Here is a 21090-nt window from a genome sequence, read left to right on the forward strand (position 1 = left end):
TCTGATACCCTATGCAGTGTTCGTTCTACCATACCGAGGTGCCTCTTTAAAAACTGCAAAGGATGTGATGCTTATGCATGTCTGCATAGCCGTAAACCTCCTAAGTTTTTCCTTCTTGGTGCAATAATTCATCAACTTTCAATCACTAATAACCTTCTTCTTATTAATTCTATACTCAGGACAAAACAGGAAATGATTCAGTATACATTTATATAAGCTAATTAATTTACTAATAATATGTGTATTCTGTTTTTAATTTTATATTTACCTTTTTAAAATGAAAACACTCTAATACTTCCCAAATCAAAAAATTATAAAACTTAATGATTATATCCACAATTTAAATTCAGGAAAGAAATCAGAATTACCTTAGCTGCTTACTTTGCAAAAAGCAATGCTATAACATTTACTTCATTCCCTTAAAAGAAAAGCCAGGAAACACACATTGATTCCATTTCAATACTCACCACAAAAGTGATTTGATTGTGTCGCAGGTTAAGTTCAGTTAGTGAATTCAGCCCATTAAGGTTATCAACATGACTTAAAAGGTTCCTGGCAAGGTTTAAAACTCTCAAATCACATAAATGATTGACATTTTCGATTTTGGTAATCTGTTAAAAATGAGGAAGGGATGATTAGCAGGCACAAATCTCAGACATGTATGTTATAAAAACCCCCAAATAAAATATGCAGCCATTGGACTAAGGGACAAGTTTATATGAGCACATTGAAAAACCCATTTCTCATCTCAGTGACATCAGAGAAATGGTGGTTGTTAGAGATACCCTTGGTCTCTCTCCTTTAAGTTTGAACAGCTATAATTCAACAAAGGATTCCCTGCTCAATATACAAACAAGTCTGAGAGATCCATGCATTGAACATCTAAAGATGGGCAAGGGGGAGTGAACCAAACTGGGGAGACATGAAAGAAAAACAGCTCAAAGGAGCCATAGATACCGCCCTGCATCCCAGAGCTCACTGTGGGGCTCAGCCTACAGTGAAGAGGAATCAGGTTGTGGTTGGCACTTCCTTCAGCCCGAAGGGGAAAAGAGATTTAGAGAGCATTCCTGCAAAAATGGACAGTATGACTTGCAGCTGAGCAGTGACCTGCAGTAACAAAGCACAGAGATGCAGCCGTGGTTGCACAAAGCCGACTTCCTTTAACCTCTCAGAGTTCACCTCTCCTAACCCTTCATGTCCAGCTGCAGAGTACAATACACTAATCTGCAAACCTGAGAAGGAGTGCTACAGAAACACTTTCCCTGAGCCACAGGAGAACTCAGTGACTAATCCCAGAATCTAGTGGAGGCACTGGGGTGCACCACAGAAGTCCAAGGTGGTCCTTTCTGGAAGGACAAAACAAAAAAGGAGGCATCCAGGTTCCCCCAGCTCACCCTACCACCACACATTAAAGCTGCACTTTGACAGCATTTGGCTGCAGGGGACAGCACTGGGATATCACAGATTTGAAGCCCTATCACCTACCAGGTTCCCCTGCAGGGTTGGTCCCCTGGGACCTGATGACCGCTTCACAGGGGAGGCGTCCATGTTCCCAAGGAACACAAGCCATTTTCTACCAATCTGCAGAGATCTGAAATGCTAGGGAAATGCAAGAGAGCTAAAAAACAAACAAACAAAACCTTCTGATTCAGTGCTACCTACTGGAAAACAATAGAGACCTCTTATTGATCTATTAGAGAAGTTCCATTCACACACAGATGCCTAGACAGAAAAAGAATCCATCAAATACCATGATTTAAACCAAGGTAATGAGGCAGCTCAGAAAGAAAATGAAAATTTTCCAGAAAATAAACGTGAAGACATAGAAATATGTGATTTAAATGACAGAGGATTCAAGATTGCAGTTCTGAAAAATTCAACCTGAGATGCAAGAAAATACTGAGGCAGTTTAATGAACTCTGAAACCAAATCAATGAACAAAAAGAATACTTTACAAAAAACCCTGAAACTTTAATAAAGAACCACATAGAAATTCTGGAGGTGAAGAACCCAATAAAAGAGATCAAGAATGAACTAGTGAGCACAGGACATAGAGCTGACCAGGTGGAGGAAGAAGAGAAACACTTCAGCATTAAAAATGAAAGAACTCTACAAGAACTATCTGACCCCATCAGAAAGCACAATATAAGGATAACAGACATACCAGAAGAAAAAGAAAGGGAGAAGTAAACAGAGAGCTGTTTAAACAAACAGTTGATGAGAACTTCCCAAACATATGGAAAGAACTAGATCCTTGAATCCAAGAAGCAAAAAGACCACCTAATTACCTCAATCCAAAACAACCTTCTCCAAGGCACACTATATTAGAACGGTAAAAAATTAATGATAAAAAATTCTCAGGACTTCCGCCAAGATGGAGGCATAGGTGGAAACACTGTGCCTTCTCCCACAACCAAGTTTGAATACAACAAAGGTTTGGAGAACAAAGACACACCCAAAGACCAGAAAACTGAATGATACGGAATTCCCGACAACGACAAACGGGACGGTAAGAGGGGTGGAGCCAGCAGCGGAGCAGGGTCGGGCAGGACAGATCCCCCGACCTAGGCAAGCAGGCAGCCCGGAACCAGTGGGCGTGTGGGGCAGACTGACCTCGGTCGCACATTCTCGCACAGTGAGATGGACCACACAGGCCCTAGGGGGCAAACCCAGTGGTGGAGGGCTGATGGCGGTGGCACACTCCAGTGCAGTGGAACGAAACGCGTGGGCCTGGTGACGGTGGTGGCTGCAGCGCTGGGGCCGCGGCGGCAGGTGGCAGATAGGAAGCCATTGTCCCTCTTTGACCCCGCCCCCACATACAACATCACAACCCAGCGACTTAGTTGCCCTGTTCTAGTGAACACTTTAGGGCTCTGATCCTGCTACGGAACAGGCACAAACAGCCCAAAAGATGGTGCAAGAAGAACTCAAAGTCCCAAAGCCAATAACTCTAAGCGACCGAGAAATTGCCAGCCTCTCAGAAGCACAATTCAAGACACTATTTATCAGGATGCTCACAGAACTGGTAGGTTATAGTCACAAATTAGAGGAACATAGTCACAAATTAGAGGAACATATGAAGGCTAAACTAATTGAAATGAAGGGAGATGCACAGGAAACCAATAGTGATGGAAAGGAAACTGGGACTCAAATCAATGGAATGGACCAGAAGGAAGAACAAAACATCCCACCAGAAAGGAATGAAGAAATGAGAATTCAAAAAAATGAGGAGAGGCTTAGGAACCTCCAGGACATCTTTAAACGTTCCAACATCCGGATTATAGGGGTACCAGAAGGGGGAAAGAAACAGCCACGAGTGGAAAACGTATTTGAACAAATAATAAAGGAGAACTTCCCCAGTCTGGCAAAGGAAATAGACTTCCAGGAAATCCAGGAAGCTCAGAGAGTGCCAAAGAAGTTGGACCCAAGAAGGAACACACCAAGGCACATCATAATTACATTAGCCAAGACCAAAATGAAGGAGAGAATCCTAGAAGCAGCAAGGGATAAGGGGACAGTCACCTACAAAGGAGTACCCATCAGACTGTCAGCGGATTTCTCAAAAGAGACCTTACAGGCAAGAAGGGGCTGGAAAGAAGTATTCCAAGTCATGAAATCCAAAGACCTACAGCCAAGATTGCTTTATCCAGCAAAACTTTCATTTAGAATGGAAGGACAGATAAAGTGCTTCTCAGATAAGGTCAAGTTCAAGGAGTTCATCATCACCAAGCCCTTATTATATGAAATGCTAAAGGGACTTATATAAGAAAAAGAAGATGAAAAATATGAACAGTGAAAGGACAGCAAACACACAGTTATTAACAACCACACCTAAAACAAAAGCAAACCAAGAGGACAGCTAGATCAGGAGTGGAACCATAGAAATGAAGAACACATGGAGGGCTAGAAACAGGGGAGTGGGAGGAGGAGAAGGGGGGAGAAGGCACAGAAAATAGCATAGATGGTAGGTAGAAAATAGATAGGGGGGAGGGCGAGAATAGTGGGGGAAATATAGAATCTAAAGAACTTGAGACACGTGGTTATAAACTAAGGGGGGGAGAATGGTGGGGGAGGGAGTATGAGGGTGGAGGGGAATGAAGGGGGGAATAGAACAACTGTAATGGTATAATCAATAAAATATATTAAAAAAAACAGTAAAAAAAAAGAAAGAAAGAAAGAATTCTCAAGGCAGCCAGGGAAAAGAAGAAAGTAATCTATGAAGGAAAGAGAGTACACTAGGTTATCATTGGACTTCTCAGCAGAAACTCCATAAATTGGAAGAGAGAAATTACCAGCCAAGAATAAATATCCAGAAAAGTTATCCTCTAAATATAAAGGAGAAATAAAGACTTTCCCAGACATGCAGAAACTGAGGGCATTCATCACCAGAAAACCTCCGCTGCAGAAGATACTCAGGGGGGTTATTCTACTTGAAACAAATAACAAAAAGTAACAAAACTATAAGTAAGATCACCAACAAACTTACAGCATAACAGGAATAATTTGTGACTATAAAACATAAAAGGAGAGGAGAGAAAAAGTCTGAATTTGTGAAGGAGGGTGGGAATCAGACACATTAAAAAAAAGGACATATATATATATATATATATATATACACACACACACATATAAAGCTTTCTTTTTAACATTTTTTAAATTTTAAAAACTTTTTAATTAATTAATTTATTTATTTATCTTTAGAGGTGAAGAGAAGAAGAGAAATATCAATGTATGATTGCCCCTCATGAGTCCCCTGCTGGGAACTGGCCTGCAACCTGGGCATGTGCCATGACTGGGAATCGAACCGCAGTCCTTTGGTTCATATGTCCACACTCAATCCACTGAGCTACGCCAGCCAGGAAAACTTTCTTTTTTATAAAACTAATGGTAAACACATCCAAAAAAAAAAAACTGAGACATAACTTCAAAAAAATGAAACAGAGAAAGTACCAAAAAACAAAAGCAGCAGACAAAAACACAGAGATAAGGAACCCATGGAGGCACAGAAATACCAGAAAACAAAGGATAAAGTGGCTACAGGAAACCCTCACACACCAGTAATCACCCTAAATGTCAATGGACCAAATTCACCATGAAAGAAGCACAGAGTAGCAGACTGGGTTTAAAAAAAACACACACACAAAACATTGTCTGCCTTCAGGAGACACGTTTAAACCACAAAGACAAAGACAGACTCAAAGTGAAAGGGAGAAAAATGATTCTCCAAGCAAATAGCATCCACAGAAAAGCAGGTGTAGCCATACTGATATTTGACAGAATACATTTCAAGATAACACAGGTAAGAAGTGAAAAAGATGGACATTTTATAAGGATAAAAGGGACACTACATCAAAAAGACCTGACACTCCTCAATATATATGCACCCAATCAGGGAGCACCGAAACACATAAAGCAACTACTAACAGAACTAAAAGGAGAAACTGACAAAAACACAATCAGACTAGGGGAAATAAATACTCCATTGACAGCTCTAGACAGACCATCCAAACAGACAATCAATAAAGACATATTGGCCTTAAGTGACACATTAGATCATATGGACACAGCTGACATTTACAGAGCCTTTCTATAACATCAAATTATACATTCTTCTCCAGTGCACATGGAATATTTGCAAGGATAGACCATATGTGTAGTCACAAAACTAGCCTAAACAAATTCAAGACTGAAATCACACCAAGCATATTCTCTGACCACAACACTTTGAAATTAGAAGTCAATACAAAAAGGAAATTAAAAACACAAATATGTGGTGATTAAACAGCATACTACTAAAAATGACTGAATCAAAGGAGAAATAAAAGTTGAGATCAAAGATATATAGAGACAAATGAGAATGACAATATGACGTATCAAAATTTCTGGGATGCAGTGAAAGCAGTAATAAGAGGAAAGTTTATACCATTATAGACCCAGCTCAGGAAACAAGAGAAATTTCAACTAAATAATCTAACATTGCATCTTAAAGAACTAGAAAATGAAGAACAGAAGCTACCCAAAGTCAGCAGAATAAAGGAAGAATAAAATTTAGAAGAGAACTGAATGAAATAGAGAAAAAGACTATACAAAAATTTAATATAACAAGAGCTGAATCTTTGAAAGAGTAATAAAATTGACAAGCCCCTGACTAGACTGACTAGGGAAAAATGAGAAAAGCCTCACACGAACAAAATCAGAAATGAAAGAGGATAAGTTCCCACAGAATCACAGATATACAGAGGATCATACTGGAGTACTATGAAGGATCATATGCCATTAAATTCAATAACCTAGAAGAAATGGAAGAGTCTCTAGAAATATATAACCTTCCTAAACTGAATCATGAAGAAATGGAAAATCTAAATAGACTGATAAACAGTGAAGAAATTGAAACAACCATCAAAAACCTTCCCCCCAAATAAAAGTCCAGGACCAGATGGCTTCACTAGTAAATTCTACCAACACTCAATGAATGTTTGATACCTATCCTTCTCAAACTCTTCCAAAAAATTTGAAGAGGCAATGTGTCCTAATGCTTCTTCTGTGACAAACATAACCCTGATACCAAGACCTGGCAAAGATGAAGGTAAAAATGAAAACTATAAACCAGTATCTCTGATGAATACAGATGCAAAAATCCTAAGCAAAAGGCTAGCAAATAAATACAACAATACATTAAAAAATAATGCATCACAATCGAGTGGGGTTCATTCCAGGGGCATAAGGATGGTTCAACATATGCAAATCAATAAATGTAATACACACATTAACAAAACAAAAGATAAAAATCACATGACCTTATCAACAGATGCAGAAAAAGCATCTGATAAGGTACAACATCCATTTATAATTAAAACACTCAATAAAGATGCTTACAGAAGGAAAAGTATCTCAACATAACAAAAGGTCATATATTAATAAACCTCAGCCAGTATCATACTCAATGGTCAAAAACGGAAAGCTTTTCCTCTAAAATCGGGAACAAGACAAATCTGTTCACTCTCACCACTCTTACTCCACATAGTTCTGGAAGTCCTAGCCAAAGCAGTCAGGCAAGAGAAAGAAATAAAAGGCATCCAAATTGAGAATGAAGAAGTAAAAGTGTCACTTTTTGCAGTTTACTTCTTTATATAGAACACCCTCATTCTTTATATAGAACACCCTAAAGACTGCACCAAAAAACTAGAAAAAATAAACGAATATGGTAAACTTGCAGGATTTGTACAAAATCAGTATACAAAAATCCATTGCATTCCTGTATACTTACAATGAAACTTCAAGTGAAAAAAATCTCTTTTGCAATTGCAACAAAAATAAAATATGTAGGAATAAACTTAACAAAGGATATGAAGGACCTGTATACAGGAAACTATAAAGAATTACTAAAAGAGATTGAAAAAAACACAAGGAAATGGGAACATAATCCACATTCATGGCTTGGAAGAATTAAAATGTCCATATTGCCCAAAGCAATATACAGATTTAATGCAAACTCCATCAAAATCCCAATGGCATTTTTAAAAGAAATAGAAAAAAGTCACAAGACTTATATGGAACCACAAAAGACCCTAAATAGCCAAAGTGATCCCCAGAAAAAAGAACAAAGCTGATGGTATCACACTACGTGACTTCAAATTATGCTACAGAACAATGATAATCAAAATAGCATGGTACTGGCAGAAAAACAGACCACAGATCAAAGAAACAAAATTGAGAGCCTAGAAATAAACCCACATATATACGGGCAAATAATTTCTAACAATGGAGCCAAAAACATACAATGGAGAAAAGAAAGCCTCTTCAATAAATGGTGCTGGGAAAATTGGAAAGCTATATGCAAAACAATAAAACTAGACTACAACTTGCCCCCATGTACAAAAATTAATTCAAAATAAGTTGAAGAACTAAATATAAGATCTGAAACAATAAAATACACAGAAGAAAACATACATACTAAACTTCTGGACCACGATCATAGAAAACATTTTATGAATTTGACCACAAAGACAAGGGAAGTAAAGACAAAAATAAATAAATGGGACTATATCAAACTAAAAGCTTCTGCACGACAAAAGAAATTTCCAACAAGACAAAAAGGCAACCAAACTAATGGGAGAAGATATTTGCAAATAATGGCTCTGACAAGGGGTTAATATCCAAAATACATTCAGAAAAATCTCAACACCAAACAAACAACCCAATTAAAAAACGGACAGAGAACACGAACAAACACCTCTGCCAAGAAGATCTGCAACCGGCCAACAGATGTTGGCAAAGATGCGCAACTTCACTAGCTAGTAGGGAAATGCAAGTCGAAAATATAATGAGATACCACCTCATACCAGTTAGAATGGCCATTATCAACAAGACAAGTAATAACAACTGTTGAAAGTATTGTGGAGAAAAAGGAGCCCTTCTTCACTGCTGGTGAGAATGTAAACTGGTACGGCCACTATAGAAAACAGTATGGAGGTTCCTCAAAAAATTAAGAATAGAGTTACCATATGACCCAACAATCTTTCTTCTGGGTATCTACCCCCCAAAATTAAAAACATTCATTTGCAAAGATATATGTACTCCCATGTCTACTGCAGCATTATATAAGGTAACCAAGACATGGAGACAACCAAAGTCTCCTTTGATAGATAACTGGATAAAGAAGATGCGGTACATATATACTATGGAGTACTACTCAGCCATAAAAAAGATGACATACCGCCATTGGCAACAACATGAATGGACCTTGAGAATATTATGTTAAGGGAAATTAGTCAGGAAAAGCTAAGGGCCATATGATTTCACTCATATGTGGGACATAAAACTGAAACTCTGGCACAGACAACAGTAGGGTGGTTACCAGAGAGAAGGGAGGTGAGGGGTTGCTACTAAAGAGTAAAAGGAGACAAATATAGGGTGACAGAAGATGATGTGACTTTAGTTGGTGGGCACACAATAAAATATACAGGTCATGTTTCACAGAAATGTAAACTTGAAGCCTATATAATCTTATTATCCAATCTCTTCCCAATAAATTTAATTTAAAAAAATAAAGCTGGCTTCAGTTAAAAAATAAAAATCTATTTTTAATTTCTTCTGTTGTAGATAATATGAAGTAATTTAACTTGAGAAAATTAACTAAAGGAACACAGAAAATATGTGAAGTCAATTTTATCAAATAATAAGTCCATCATTTGGGGCATCCCTAAGAGCCTAACACTGTGCCTGGTCCCATGAAAGTGACAAAAAGTATATGTACTACCTGCCAAATAGAAACTTACTGTGAGCCCACGTCATTAGCTCACAATGTTTTGACCCAGGAAGACTGCCCTGTGAAAGAAAAAAGCAAGGAAAAAAATGATACCAAGTTACCTTGCTAATTTGATTGATACTGAAGCATCCTGAGAGCAGTCAAGAGACTGGAAAGGATTCAACTAAGTAGAATCCCCAGTGGAGGGTGAGGACGCATATTCTTTATTAGTGGAAGTGCTTGGGAGAGGAAACAATGTTTAGTCAGGATGAAATCAGCGGACACTAATTGTTTAGATTAGAGCAAGAGGGTCAGAATCACAGAGTATGCAGGTGCACACAAGCACTGAACTGTGGCAGAGGTGTCCGAGCGGCCCAGTAAGGTGAGGGTAAATAAAAACTACCCATGAGATGGTGAGAGCACAACGTGATTTGAAGCCATACTATGGTAGAATCTATCACAAGCACAGCACAATGGGTTGAGGCTGGGCATGACACAGAAGTAAGCAGGGTCCTTGTGGGGACTTTATCAATCTTTCAATGTAACATAGTTCAAAAACAATGAGTCCTGTACATAACACTTTTCTTCGGAACATTAAAAAACAAATTTCACAATCACCAGAGATTAATTTTCTCATCTGTACTGCCATCACAGCATTATTTAATATTTTTATTTAATACTTCAAAGCAGATGTTAGCTAAAAAATGTTTTCAATTTATAATGCAATTTCTATGTTGTTATTTCTCTTACATTCAAGAAATATAATCTAGTTCCATTCAGGTTTGAGGAGAAACCCATATATGTTTATGTTAAATTCAATAATTAAAGGTAACATTCAATCATGCTTTAAAATTTGTCTAAGATTGTTGGTCTAGCTAATGTAAAATGAAAATAGACAAAATTATAAAAGAAGCAACAAAGTTATCACAATATTTGCAGATGATAGAACCAGATAATAAAACTTAGAAAAAAGTCTTTCAAAAATAAATATGTAACAGAATTAGGAATGAATAAAATCAGCAAAAAGCAAAATCAACACTGTAGAAAATCAGTTCATGTCAGCATGAGCTGGAGATATTATCCTAAGATACTAAGAAAAATAGAGATAGGAAGAATAAAAGATAAGATGAGGGTATAGAAGACAGACAACATAGATATAACAAACATAATTGAGAAAGCAATATTTAAATATATAAAATAGAACTATTCTGAGTTCAAGAGAGACATAAATATACAGAATGAAGGGATGTACTTGCTGTGTGACCTGCATAGGGTGTCTTCCCCCTTCTGTTAGTAATCCTAGGGTGATTCTTTTAGTCTATTACTCATTACAGTCGTGCACAAAGTCACAAGCATAGTCAATGATTGAAACTTCAGGCAAAGGGTGTTACAGGGTGAGAGCATAGTTCTTCATTGGTTAATAAACTTTGCAGCAAGAAGAGATGATAGGAATGTAAAATGCCCAATTAGGGGTCACACTGATCAGAGAGAGGATCCCAAGACAGACTATAGAGCTTCTTTTTTTTTAAGTATATTTTATTGACTATGCTATTACAGTTGTCCCATTCCTTTTTCCCCCCATTATTCCCCTCTGCCTGGTACCCCCACTCCCTCCAGAATTCCCTCCTCCTAGTTCATGTCCATATAAGTTCTTTGGCTTCTCCATTTCCTATACTATTCTTAACCACCTCCTGTCTATTTTATACCTACCAATTATGTTTCTTATTCCCTGTACCTTTCCCCCTACTCTCTCCCTTTTTCCTCCCCACGATAACCCTCCATGTGATCTCCATTTCTGTGATTCTGTTCCTATTATACTTGTTTGCTTAGTTTGTTTTTGTTTTTTTTAGGTTCAGTTATTGACAGTTGTGAGTTTGTTATTTCACTGTTCGTAGTTTTGATCTTCTTTATCTTAGATAAGTCCTTTAACATTTCACATAATAAGTAAGGGCTTAGTGATGATGAACTCCTTTAACTTGACCTTATCTGGGAAGCACTTTATCTGCCCTTCCAAGAGCTCAACACTCCAGTCTTTGTTTCTGAATAAGAGTAATCCAGACTGCTCTTTCCGGATAAAAACAATCTTCCTACTCAGCAATACCAAAAGGATAAATGCTTTCAGGCAAGCAGGCACAGAAAGGGCAAGCTCTCCCTGCAGGAAAAGATGTCACTGAAAGAAGAGATTCTTCTTGAAGCTTATCTGTGTCCGTGTTAAAGAAGACACCCACCAAGAGAACACATTCTAGTAGAACAGACAAAATCTAGGTCAGAAATTGAGGTTCAAACTCTCAATCCCTTTGCATTCTTCACTTCTCACATATAATCACTGCTAAATCTTAATGTTTCTACCTTTTAAATATTTATCAGTCTGCCCCCTTATCATGTCCCTACTGCTACTACTGCAGATCCAGCCATTATCTCTTCTCACCAAGATTACCAGATAAGACTGTCAACTGCTCGTCTCCAGTTTCAGCTCCCTCCACCTCGTTCCACTCCCCAGTCTACTTCTCAGAACACTTTCACATCCATAAATCAAATGCATTTTCACAAGTACAATGAGTATCATTTTAATTTCCAATGGAATTATTTTCAAAAGACAAAAATTATACATGTCATTTTCTTTTAGTTTTTTAAACTACCTGACCTTATTTTTTATAGAGCTGGACATTGTTTCATCTTGAATAGTTTATCTTCCGACTTTTTAAAAACCTAAGTTCACCAAGACCGTTCTTTGCTTCAAAATACTCCAAATATTTGTTTATTGGATTTAGATATTTTGAAACAAAACACAAATTTTCATTAAAACTTCCTTCTTCTTATTATAGATCCTTGAGAAATAATTTGAGTGGTTTGGATATTTAATCTTAATACACAGACTATCCCAAACATATGCTGAAATTATAAGGAACATAAGACAGGTCATCTAACAAGGAACAAAGAATTTTCCACCTACATAATGGCTGGTAAGTAATTCGCAGACATAACATACAGGTGAAATGACACGTTACACATCTATCAGGTGCTCTTACAGATCTTGGGCAATGCCCATGAATTGTTAAAATCACATATTTATTTCTCACATATACATTTTTACATAAACTTAACAAAACATTGCTACCATAAAATGTTTCACTTGTAGCCATGGATAGTTTTTAAAATAGTGGGCTACAATAGTGGTCCCCAACTTTTCTAGCATCAGAGACTGATTTCATGGAAGACAATTTTTCCATACACGAGGTCGTGGGGAGGACAGCATTATAGTCTGCCACCAGACATAGCTCAATTGTCACTTGCCCCTCACCAATAGGGTTTTGATATGAGTCTGCAAGCAACTGACTTATTACAGTCTCTGTGCAGTCAAACCTCTCTGCTAGTGATAATTGTACTTGCAGCCGCTCCCCAGTGCCAGCATCACCACCCAGCTCCACCTCAGACCATCAGGCATTAGATTCTCTTAAGGACCATGTGACCTACCGCCCTTGCATGCGCAATTCACAGCAGAGTTTATGCTCCTATGAGCATCTAATGTGGCCTGCTCTGACAAGAGGTGGGCATGGGGAGTGGCTGTAAACACGAATGAAGCTTCTTTTGCTTGTGCACCGTTCACCTCCTGCTGTGCAGCCCAGCCTGAACTGGTATGAGCCCATGGCCCAGGCGATGGGGACCCCTGGGCACAAGATAAAAGACCTCTGGCCTACCTGACTTACCTCATCCTATCTTTCAAAGTTCCTCAATACCTGCTACAATCTCAAACAGTAAAAAAAAAATACCATTTTGCTTTTAGTCCCAGTTCTTTTGCATATTATTTTCTTCTACTTACAAAACTCTTTAATTCCTCTGCCCCTTCCCCACCACCTAACTGGGTAACTTGCCCTCGGCCAGAGGGACACTAACCACCCTGCAGAGCAGGCCACCAGCGCGGTGCTGTAAGGTGCACACTCGGACAGACACCCAATGTGGCCGTACAAGATTAGAACCTGGCAGATGGGAAGAATCTACATCTATCAAGGTCTTTTAAAATGACATTAGCTTTTCACCAAAATGATCGGGAGTAACAGCTGTCAGAAAGCCCGGAGAGATCACACTGAGGTCGGCGCTTGCTTGACTGCAAATGGCTGTGGCAGATCTCGCTCATCAACAGGCAGGTTCTCCTGCATCATCCCAGAATGCGTGCTCACCACCTTAGGAGAGGCCTTGCCTTCTGCTCAGGTAACTATGCCTCGGTAAATACTCACATTTCAAAGATTAAAAATTAAATGGAAGAGCAAAGGCTTAACACAAGGCCAAGATGCTCTGGGATATGAGAACAAGGAGGGGAACAAAACAGACCAGATAAAGACGTGACACAGACACGGGGCAGACAACCGACTGACTGAAGAGAAGAATAATGAGCCAGACCACATAGTTATCAGGAAAATGTAAATTGAAACCACAAGGAGTCACTATAAAAATTGAATGGGCAAAAATTAAGAAGCCTGACAATCCCAAGTGCTGAAAAGAATGTGAAGTAACAGGACCTTTATGTAATACTAGTGGGAGTATAAACTGGCACAACCACTTTGGAAATCGGTTTGGCATTATCTTTTAAAGTTAGACATTTAAATAACCTCACCCATCAATTTTACTTCTAGAGTATACTGTAGAGCACATATGGTATATGGAAGAAGCATGTACAAGTACTTTTAAGCATGAACATGCTTAAAAGTACTATTCCCAGTAGGAAACAAAGCAAAACAAAAAAAGGAAACAACCCAAATGTCTATTAATAATAAATTGGATAAACAGCTTTTGTTTAACCACATCATGGAACATACAACAAATTAATAAACTACAGCTACTGAATCAAAGAGATGAATGCCAGCCCTGGCTGGTGGGGCTCAGTAGATTAAGTGCTGACCTGCAAAACAAAGGGTCCCTGGTTCGATTCCCAGTCGAACCAGGGACTGGGCACATGCCTGGGTTACAGGCCAGGTCCCCAGTCGGGGGGTGCAACAAGAGGCAACCACACATTGATGTTTCTCTCCCTCTTTTTCTCCCTCCAATCCCCTCCATCTAAAATAAATAGATAAATAAAATCTTTTAAAAATAAGGTAAATTCCAGTAATATAATATTGTATCTGAAAAGCAAAAACTAGATGACAACACTGATACCTTTTTTTTAATTAAAAGACAGTGTGACTAAATGATATATTATTTAGGCATACATATATGTAATAAAACCAACTACAAATAACTCATAAAGGAATGATAAATGCAAACCCCAAAGAGTGGCTATTTCGAAATAAAGGCGGCATGCCTAGGTAGAAGGCAATCAGTAGCCATGTTCTAGTTCTTGGGTGGGGGTCGGATAATGCATATCTTAAAGATAAGTTAATAAAAAACAAATAAGGAACAAAATTACCATAACTAGGAATTTTTTAAAAAATATATATTTTATTGATTATACCATTACAGTTGTTCTATTCCCCCCCTTCATTCCCCTCCACCCACACACTCCCTCCCCCACCATTCTCCCCCCCTTAGTTTATAACCACGTGTCTCAAGTTCTTTAGATTCTATATTTCCCCCACTATTCTCGCCCTCCCCCCTATCTATTTTCTACCTACCATCTATGCTATTTTCTGTGCCTTCTCCCCCCTTCTCCTCCTCCCACCCCCATGTTGCTAACCCTCCATGTGTTCTTCATTTCTATGGTTCCACTCCTGATTTAGCTGTCCTCTTGGTTTGCTTTTGTTTTAGGTGTGGTTGTTAATAACTGTGAGTTTGCTGTCCTTTCACTGTTAATATTTTTCATGCTTTATGTATCATCTACTGTGACAAATCACCAAATCTTATACAAATAGGCTTAGTATTTCAGTTAAATGGTAAAGTAACTCTTTTTTTAAGACTTTTTTTTAAAGATTTTATTTATTTCTTTAGAGGGGAAGGGAAGGAGAGAGGGAGAGAAATATCAATGTATGGTTGCCTCTCATGTGTCCCCTGCTGGGAACTGGCATGTGCCCTGACTGGGAATCGAACCACGATCGTGTGGTTCCCAGGCCCGCGCTCAATCCACTGAGCTATACCATCCAGGGTGTAAAGTAACTCTTAAAAATTCAACATAATGGAAGTATTAAAACTTTTACAATGTCAAATTTTCTGGACTTTTATTCAAAGAAGAAAGAAATGAAACGTTTTTATAATACCTGATTTCCATGAAGGTCCAAGACATCTAAATTTTTTAGATTCTCCAGATTTGAGATTTTCTTGATTCTGAAAATCGGAATAAGAATAGAAATGTGGTTGTATCATAAGTATTGTAAATCAAAATATATTAAGGCATGACTCATTTTAATTTATTCCCTATAAATCAAATATAGACATGGAAATAGCTATATCTGTCTATATAAATATATAATTTATATATAACTATATTAAATAAAAACATATTTCCATTAATTTAATTATATTGTTAAATAATTAGTCCTATTAGAGGACATGTCCACTCACTTAAAAGTTGTATCTTTAGAAGAAAGCAATTCTTCTAAGAATCTTAGGCAAGGCACTTATTCAAAGCACTTCCCCTCACCTCAGAATATGACCCAAACTTCTTACCTCAATCCCCAAGGAACTAACTCATCTGCTGCTGACTTCCTCCAGCCTTATCTCCTCCCTAGCTTAGGCTCATCTGCTCGTTCTGCTCCAGCCTCAGGGGCTTTCTTGCCATCTCTAGCCTCACAAATTCATTTCTGCTTGGAAGAAGCCTGCTATTGCTTCTTCCTTAATGTTTTTCCCCAGGATTTCACACAGTTCACACCTTCACATAATCCAGGTCTCACCTCAAGTATCTGCTCAGAATGGCCTTTCCAGATGACCCTATCAAGAATAGCTTTTCTTTCCCATCCCCACCACTCTTTCCTTTGCCTGCTTTCATTGACTTCAATGTGCTTATCCTTGCCTGAATTTATATTATTTACGTGTTTCCTTTTTTACACTCTCCTTCTAACCAAAATGTGAGCTTGAAGAGGTCATAAACTTCAATATGTTCTCTACTCTATCTCCAGGACTCATGACAGTACCTGGCACCAAGTAGGCACACAGAAAGTATTTGTTGAATGAATAAATGAAGACAGAACTAAAAGGATGAGTGTTATGTACAGGGATATTTGTAACAGGATTCTTTACCACAGAGACAAAAATGAACACCACCTAAATGCTTTCTACTGGACTCACTCAGTTTCTGAATATTCATTTGGAAGTTTTAATTTGCCATCTTTTGAAAAACTGAAATGTTGCTATAAATTAAAAAGCACAGCTTGGGTGGTATGGCTCAGTAGACTGAGCGCGGGCCTGCGAACCAAAGGGTGGCTGGTTCAATTCCCAGTCAGGGCACATGCCTGGGCTGTGGGCCAGGTCCCCAGTAAGGGGCATACAAGAGGCAACCACACACTGATGTGTCTCTCCCTTTCTTTCTCCCTGCTTTCCCCTCTGTCTAAAAGTAAACAAATAAAATCTTTAAAAAATAAAATACAAAGCACAGAATTTTGTCTCTAAAATACCCCAACCTCTGTGTGTATCAGAATCATCTGGGACATCGGGATAAAACATAGCTTGCTGAGCCCCACCTACAGACTTTCCAGGTTAGGATCCACAAATCTGCATTTCTAATAAGTTCTTGGGCCATGCTAATGCTGCTGGTCTAAGGACCACATTTTAAGAAGTCACTTCCTAAAATACAGGCCTTCTTCTTATCAAATCTCAACTCCCCCTCATATAAGCTTTGTGGGGTAAACTCACCTACCTAACTGAAAATATTAAAGCCTATTCTAGAGGAAATAATCAGAGATGCAGACAAAGATGAATGGACAAGAATATACACCACAGAGTTATCATAGAAAAAGTATACAATGTAAATGTCTATCAAAAAAAGAAAATATTAAATTATTACATATATACTCACACAGATTATGAAGCTCTTAAAATTATATTTTCAAAGAATATTTAATGACATGGGAAAACATAAATAATAAAATATAAATATGCAAGTACAATTTAAACACACTACAATATAAAAACAATTTTATGAAACTATGATATGTGAATGTAGAAAAAAGGGCACCACTCAGTGTTGCTAACCATATCTTGAAAAGAAGGCAAAGGGATAACTGCATGTCCCTTCAATGTCACTTCAGAGCACTGTCAACAAGCCCACCTAAAGCTCTTACCCTTTGCAACAGCATGAATGGAACTAGAGAGAATTATGCTAAGTGAAATAAGCCAGGCGGTGACGGACAAATACCATATGATCTCACCTTTAAGTGGAATCTAATCAACAAAACAAACAAGCAAGCAAATTATAACCAGAGACATGGAAATAAAGAACAATCTGACAGTAAGCAGAGGGGAGAGGGAGGGAGTAATGGGGGGACAGGGGGAGAGTTTTCAGGAACAACTAGAAGGACACATAGACAAAACCAAGGGGGGGATGAAATCAGGGGAGGGATGGCAGGTAAATGCAGACAACTGTACTTGAATAACAACAAAATAACTTTTTTAAAAAAGACTACCTAAGAATCACCTGACTGTTTACTCTGAATCAGAGGCCAAATTCTGTAAAGTTTTATACTAACTTATAGGAAACTGATAACGCAATGTTTCTATTGCTCTGGAGACCATTAACCTGTTTTGTAACTAACAATCTTATTCCAGCATTCTTCATTTTCATTAGTTTCTCTTATTCTCCTTTGAACCACCTTTGTCGTCCTACTGGTTTCCTCCTTAACCATTTAATTAAAAATTGGCCTGGAGTTAATATCTATTTCTCTGAGAATTATACTTTTTTAACATTTTGGAAATTATACACAAGGGATGGAGATTGTCCCAGCCCAAATTTCTCTGATTTGGAGGATTAGTAAAATCGGCTTCTATATTAAACAGAAACCCTGGGCACAACTGAAGCAGTTCTGCTGCAGAAACCCAAATGCACCACACGTCTTCGATCCGCCCACAGCACTCCACCAAGCCCTCACCTGCCGTTCAGCTACCCAATAAAACACTCCTTATCTGTTGTGATTTCAAGCATTCTCTCAGCTTTGACACCTAGTGACTTTGTGACTCTGACTTCAGATTCTGATTGCCCAGGTGAATAGGAAGAAAAATAGGCAAGTCAGTCAATTAAACTCAAAAACAACTACACATCCTGTTCTCATGAATTGTCTTTGCCATAGACTCTCTCCCCAATCCCAGGACCTGAAATGACATTAAAACAGAACTCTGAAGAATTCAGAGGTGGATGAAGGGATCGGTTAACCTAGGAAGCCATGGTTAGATTAGGTACTGATGAAGAATTCAGAATCGTAGTCAGTTCCCAAATAACTGAAGATTTTTACATTAACACAATGTGACCTGAAGGTTATTTTTTTAACTTCTCCCATTAAACAAAACTGAAACTACAAAAGGACAAGGTTCACCTACCACTTCAGTTGCCACAGACTTCCAGGGATGTCTGACGGCCTGTTCCCGCAGGTCGCATTATGTTATTGAGGGCAGGATCTGTGGGAAGGCTAGGCTTTTGGGGTGTCAGAGACAAATCTGGAAGTGGGAACCTTCAAATAATCAAAGGGAAAGGCATATGGAATCCCAGGATCTGGCAGAAAGTTTTATACAGGGTCCTTGGTGATGAGAAGAAAATGCAGGGAAGTTCTGTTCATTACCCTGTGGTTATGAGAGCACCAAAAGATCTCATAAGGATAAAGAGGGGATTCAGAAAGCAGGAGAGTGAGCCAGCAAGAATTCCAATAGCGAAGTCACACAGAGGGGTGGCGAGTTCATTAGTGGCGATGTAAACTTCACAAACAGCATCTGAGCAGGGTCCTTCTGGCTTAGCAGAAATATTTATTGGAGCTGCTTGAACTCAGAGGCATCTGGTTGCCCTAGATGTTCATATCTGGTTCCACGGCCTTGGACTAAACGACTACGCAGTGCTTCACAGTGTGGAGGGAGAAAACCTTACGGACTTTTGAGCAGCAAGGGGCAACAAGTCACCCAAGGCAAACATGAGGGTACAGAGCGGCAAAGGTGCATCTCTCTTCTCCACAGTCCTCAGCCAGGTTTGCCTAATGATCACTGACGAACTGCCTCAGGGTAAATTTGTATTCTTTTTAAAAAATTTTTATTGTTGTTCTTAGATTTGCATCTTTAAGACTCAGAGGTCCCTTGCTGTGACAAAGTCAATTAGCTAAAGAGGATTAGGCATGTTTTAGGGATGAGATTTTCATTGCACTGATACTTCTGAAATAATGCAATTTAGGAGAATATGGAAAATTGTCTTATGACTCATTTTCTTTTTTATTCAAGAACACTCACAGGTCTAGAACTTGAATAACTGCTATTTTCTTTATGGGGAAAAATGACCCAAAGCATACAAACAAAAAGATGGAGGAGTAGAAAGAGGAAGAAGAGACTGCATTAAACTGCTTTTACTTGACAATGGTAAGGCTATAGAAAAGGGCAGTAGACAGCTGGAGGAGCAAAGAGACCTTTAAAAAGGTAAAAATGTCGAACACACTGGTGTCTTTGAGGCACAGGAAAAGAGAATAGATTGAGAAATGATTTAAAACATTAGGAGCCAGGAGTAGCTCTAGATACTATGTTTAAAACTAAAAAAGGAGATTTTAAATGTCACTGGAAAACACCTTACTCAAGGACTACAAGGAGCACCCAAAGGCAATGGTACTAGGGAATGAATGGAAGCCAGAGGAAAAAATCAGTAAATCCAAGGTTGAGAACTGGTAAAGAAATCTCTGGGAGAGATAACAGAGCACCTTTAGAAGGGAATGGCTTAAACATACAAAAAATTAACTCCTCACTTTCCTCAGTGAACTGCTCTGGTGACATACTCCTACTGTATATAGTTTGTACATCTCCAACCTTGCAAAAACTACCTTTCCTCTCCACTTCTCCATCTGTGAAATAAGAGCGCTAATTTCTGAGGTCAATTCAAGCTCTAATCCTATAGATTGAATTATAGTCTAATTCAAGACTATAATCCTATAATTCTCCCAATTCCCTGATGGTACTATAATGCTGAGATTAACACTTGACCAAAAAGCAAGTGACAGACTACAGCACTGGGAACTTTCAAGAAACTGCTGAGAACAGATGAGACTCTGTAACTCTGGGATATGATGTTGGAAAAATTATCTCATATTACCATTGGGTAGTGAAAATAAAGAGGTAATTCAAGATCCATGTTGTGGGGTAAAAAAGATGGGGGGAGGGGGCCCAAGCTTGGATATAATGCTGTATCTAAACTTTATCATTTGATAATATAAAAACTATTTTGAACTTTGCCCAATAGGTCTTCTTTCTAGGCATTGCAAAAGCTATCCATTGAAGCAGAATGAATATAAAGAAAAGTCATGAATGAATCTCAAGGCAATCAGTCATAAATTGTGTATCTGCACCACACAATACACGCTTATAAGAACTGGGGACATTCACACAGTATGTGATCTTACATGGATACTGAAAATACAACCTCACAAGAATCAATCAGTAATTTGACAATCATAGAATATCAAGTGTCTACCCTCAGTTAAGCACTAAGAAGAATTGCTAGTGAAATACATATGCCTAAAGTGAATACACATGCTTAAAATATGGCCTAAGAAAACATAAAGGCCAAATCTACTATCTATTTCCACATAAGCTATGGCACTGGAATGCAATGCACACTCCATAAATGTTACTTGCTTAAACTTTCAGACTGAATCTCACAAAACAAATTATGACTGAATCTTAATCCATTCAAAAAATCTTTCAAGAGGACTTCCAGCCAAGATAGAGGCATAGGTAGACACACT

The 21090-nt window shown here is 38.3% G+C and overlaps 1 protein-coding gene across 8 annotated transcripts in view; it reads right to left on the minus strand.

Annotated features, from left to right (window-relative positions):
• LRRC49 (leucine rich repeat containing 49) overlaps positions 1 to 21090 on the minus strand; it is a 167028-nt gene that overhangs the window by 131210 nt on the left and 14728 nt on the right. For 7 of the 8 annotated variants that reach the window (XM_037047154.1, XM_037047153.1, XM_037047160.1 and 4 more), the window contains 2 exons: positions 15433 to 15499; positions 468 to 611 (listed from right to left, as the gene is read on the minus strand). In XM_037047154.1, the coding sequence (XP_036903049.1) occupies positions 468 to 611; positions 15433 to 15499 (211 nt within the window). The remainder of the gene's footprint in view (positions 1 to 467; positions 612 to 15432; positions 15500 to 21090) is intronic. The other variant, XM_037047156.1, reaches the window with a different exon arrangement.

The sequence above is a fragment of the Sturnira hondurensis genome, unplaced genomic scaffold (assembly GCF_014824575.4).
Source record: "Sturnira hondurensis isolate 20B ecotype Veracruz unplaced genomic scaffold, ASM1482457v3 Scaffold0005329, whole genome shotgun sequence".
NCBI classification, from domain to species: Eukaryota; Metazoa; Chordata; class Mammalia; order Chiroptera; family Phyllostomidae; genus Sturnira; species Sturnira hondurensis.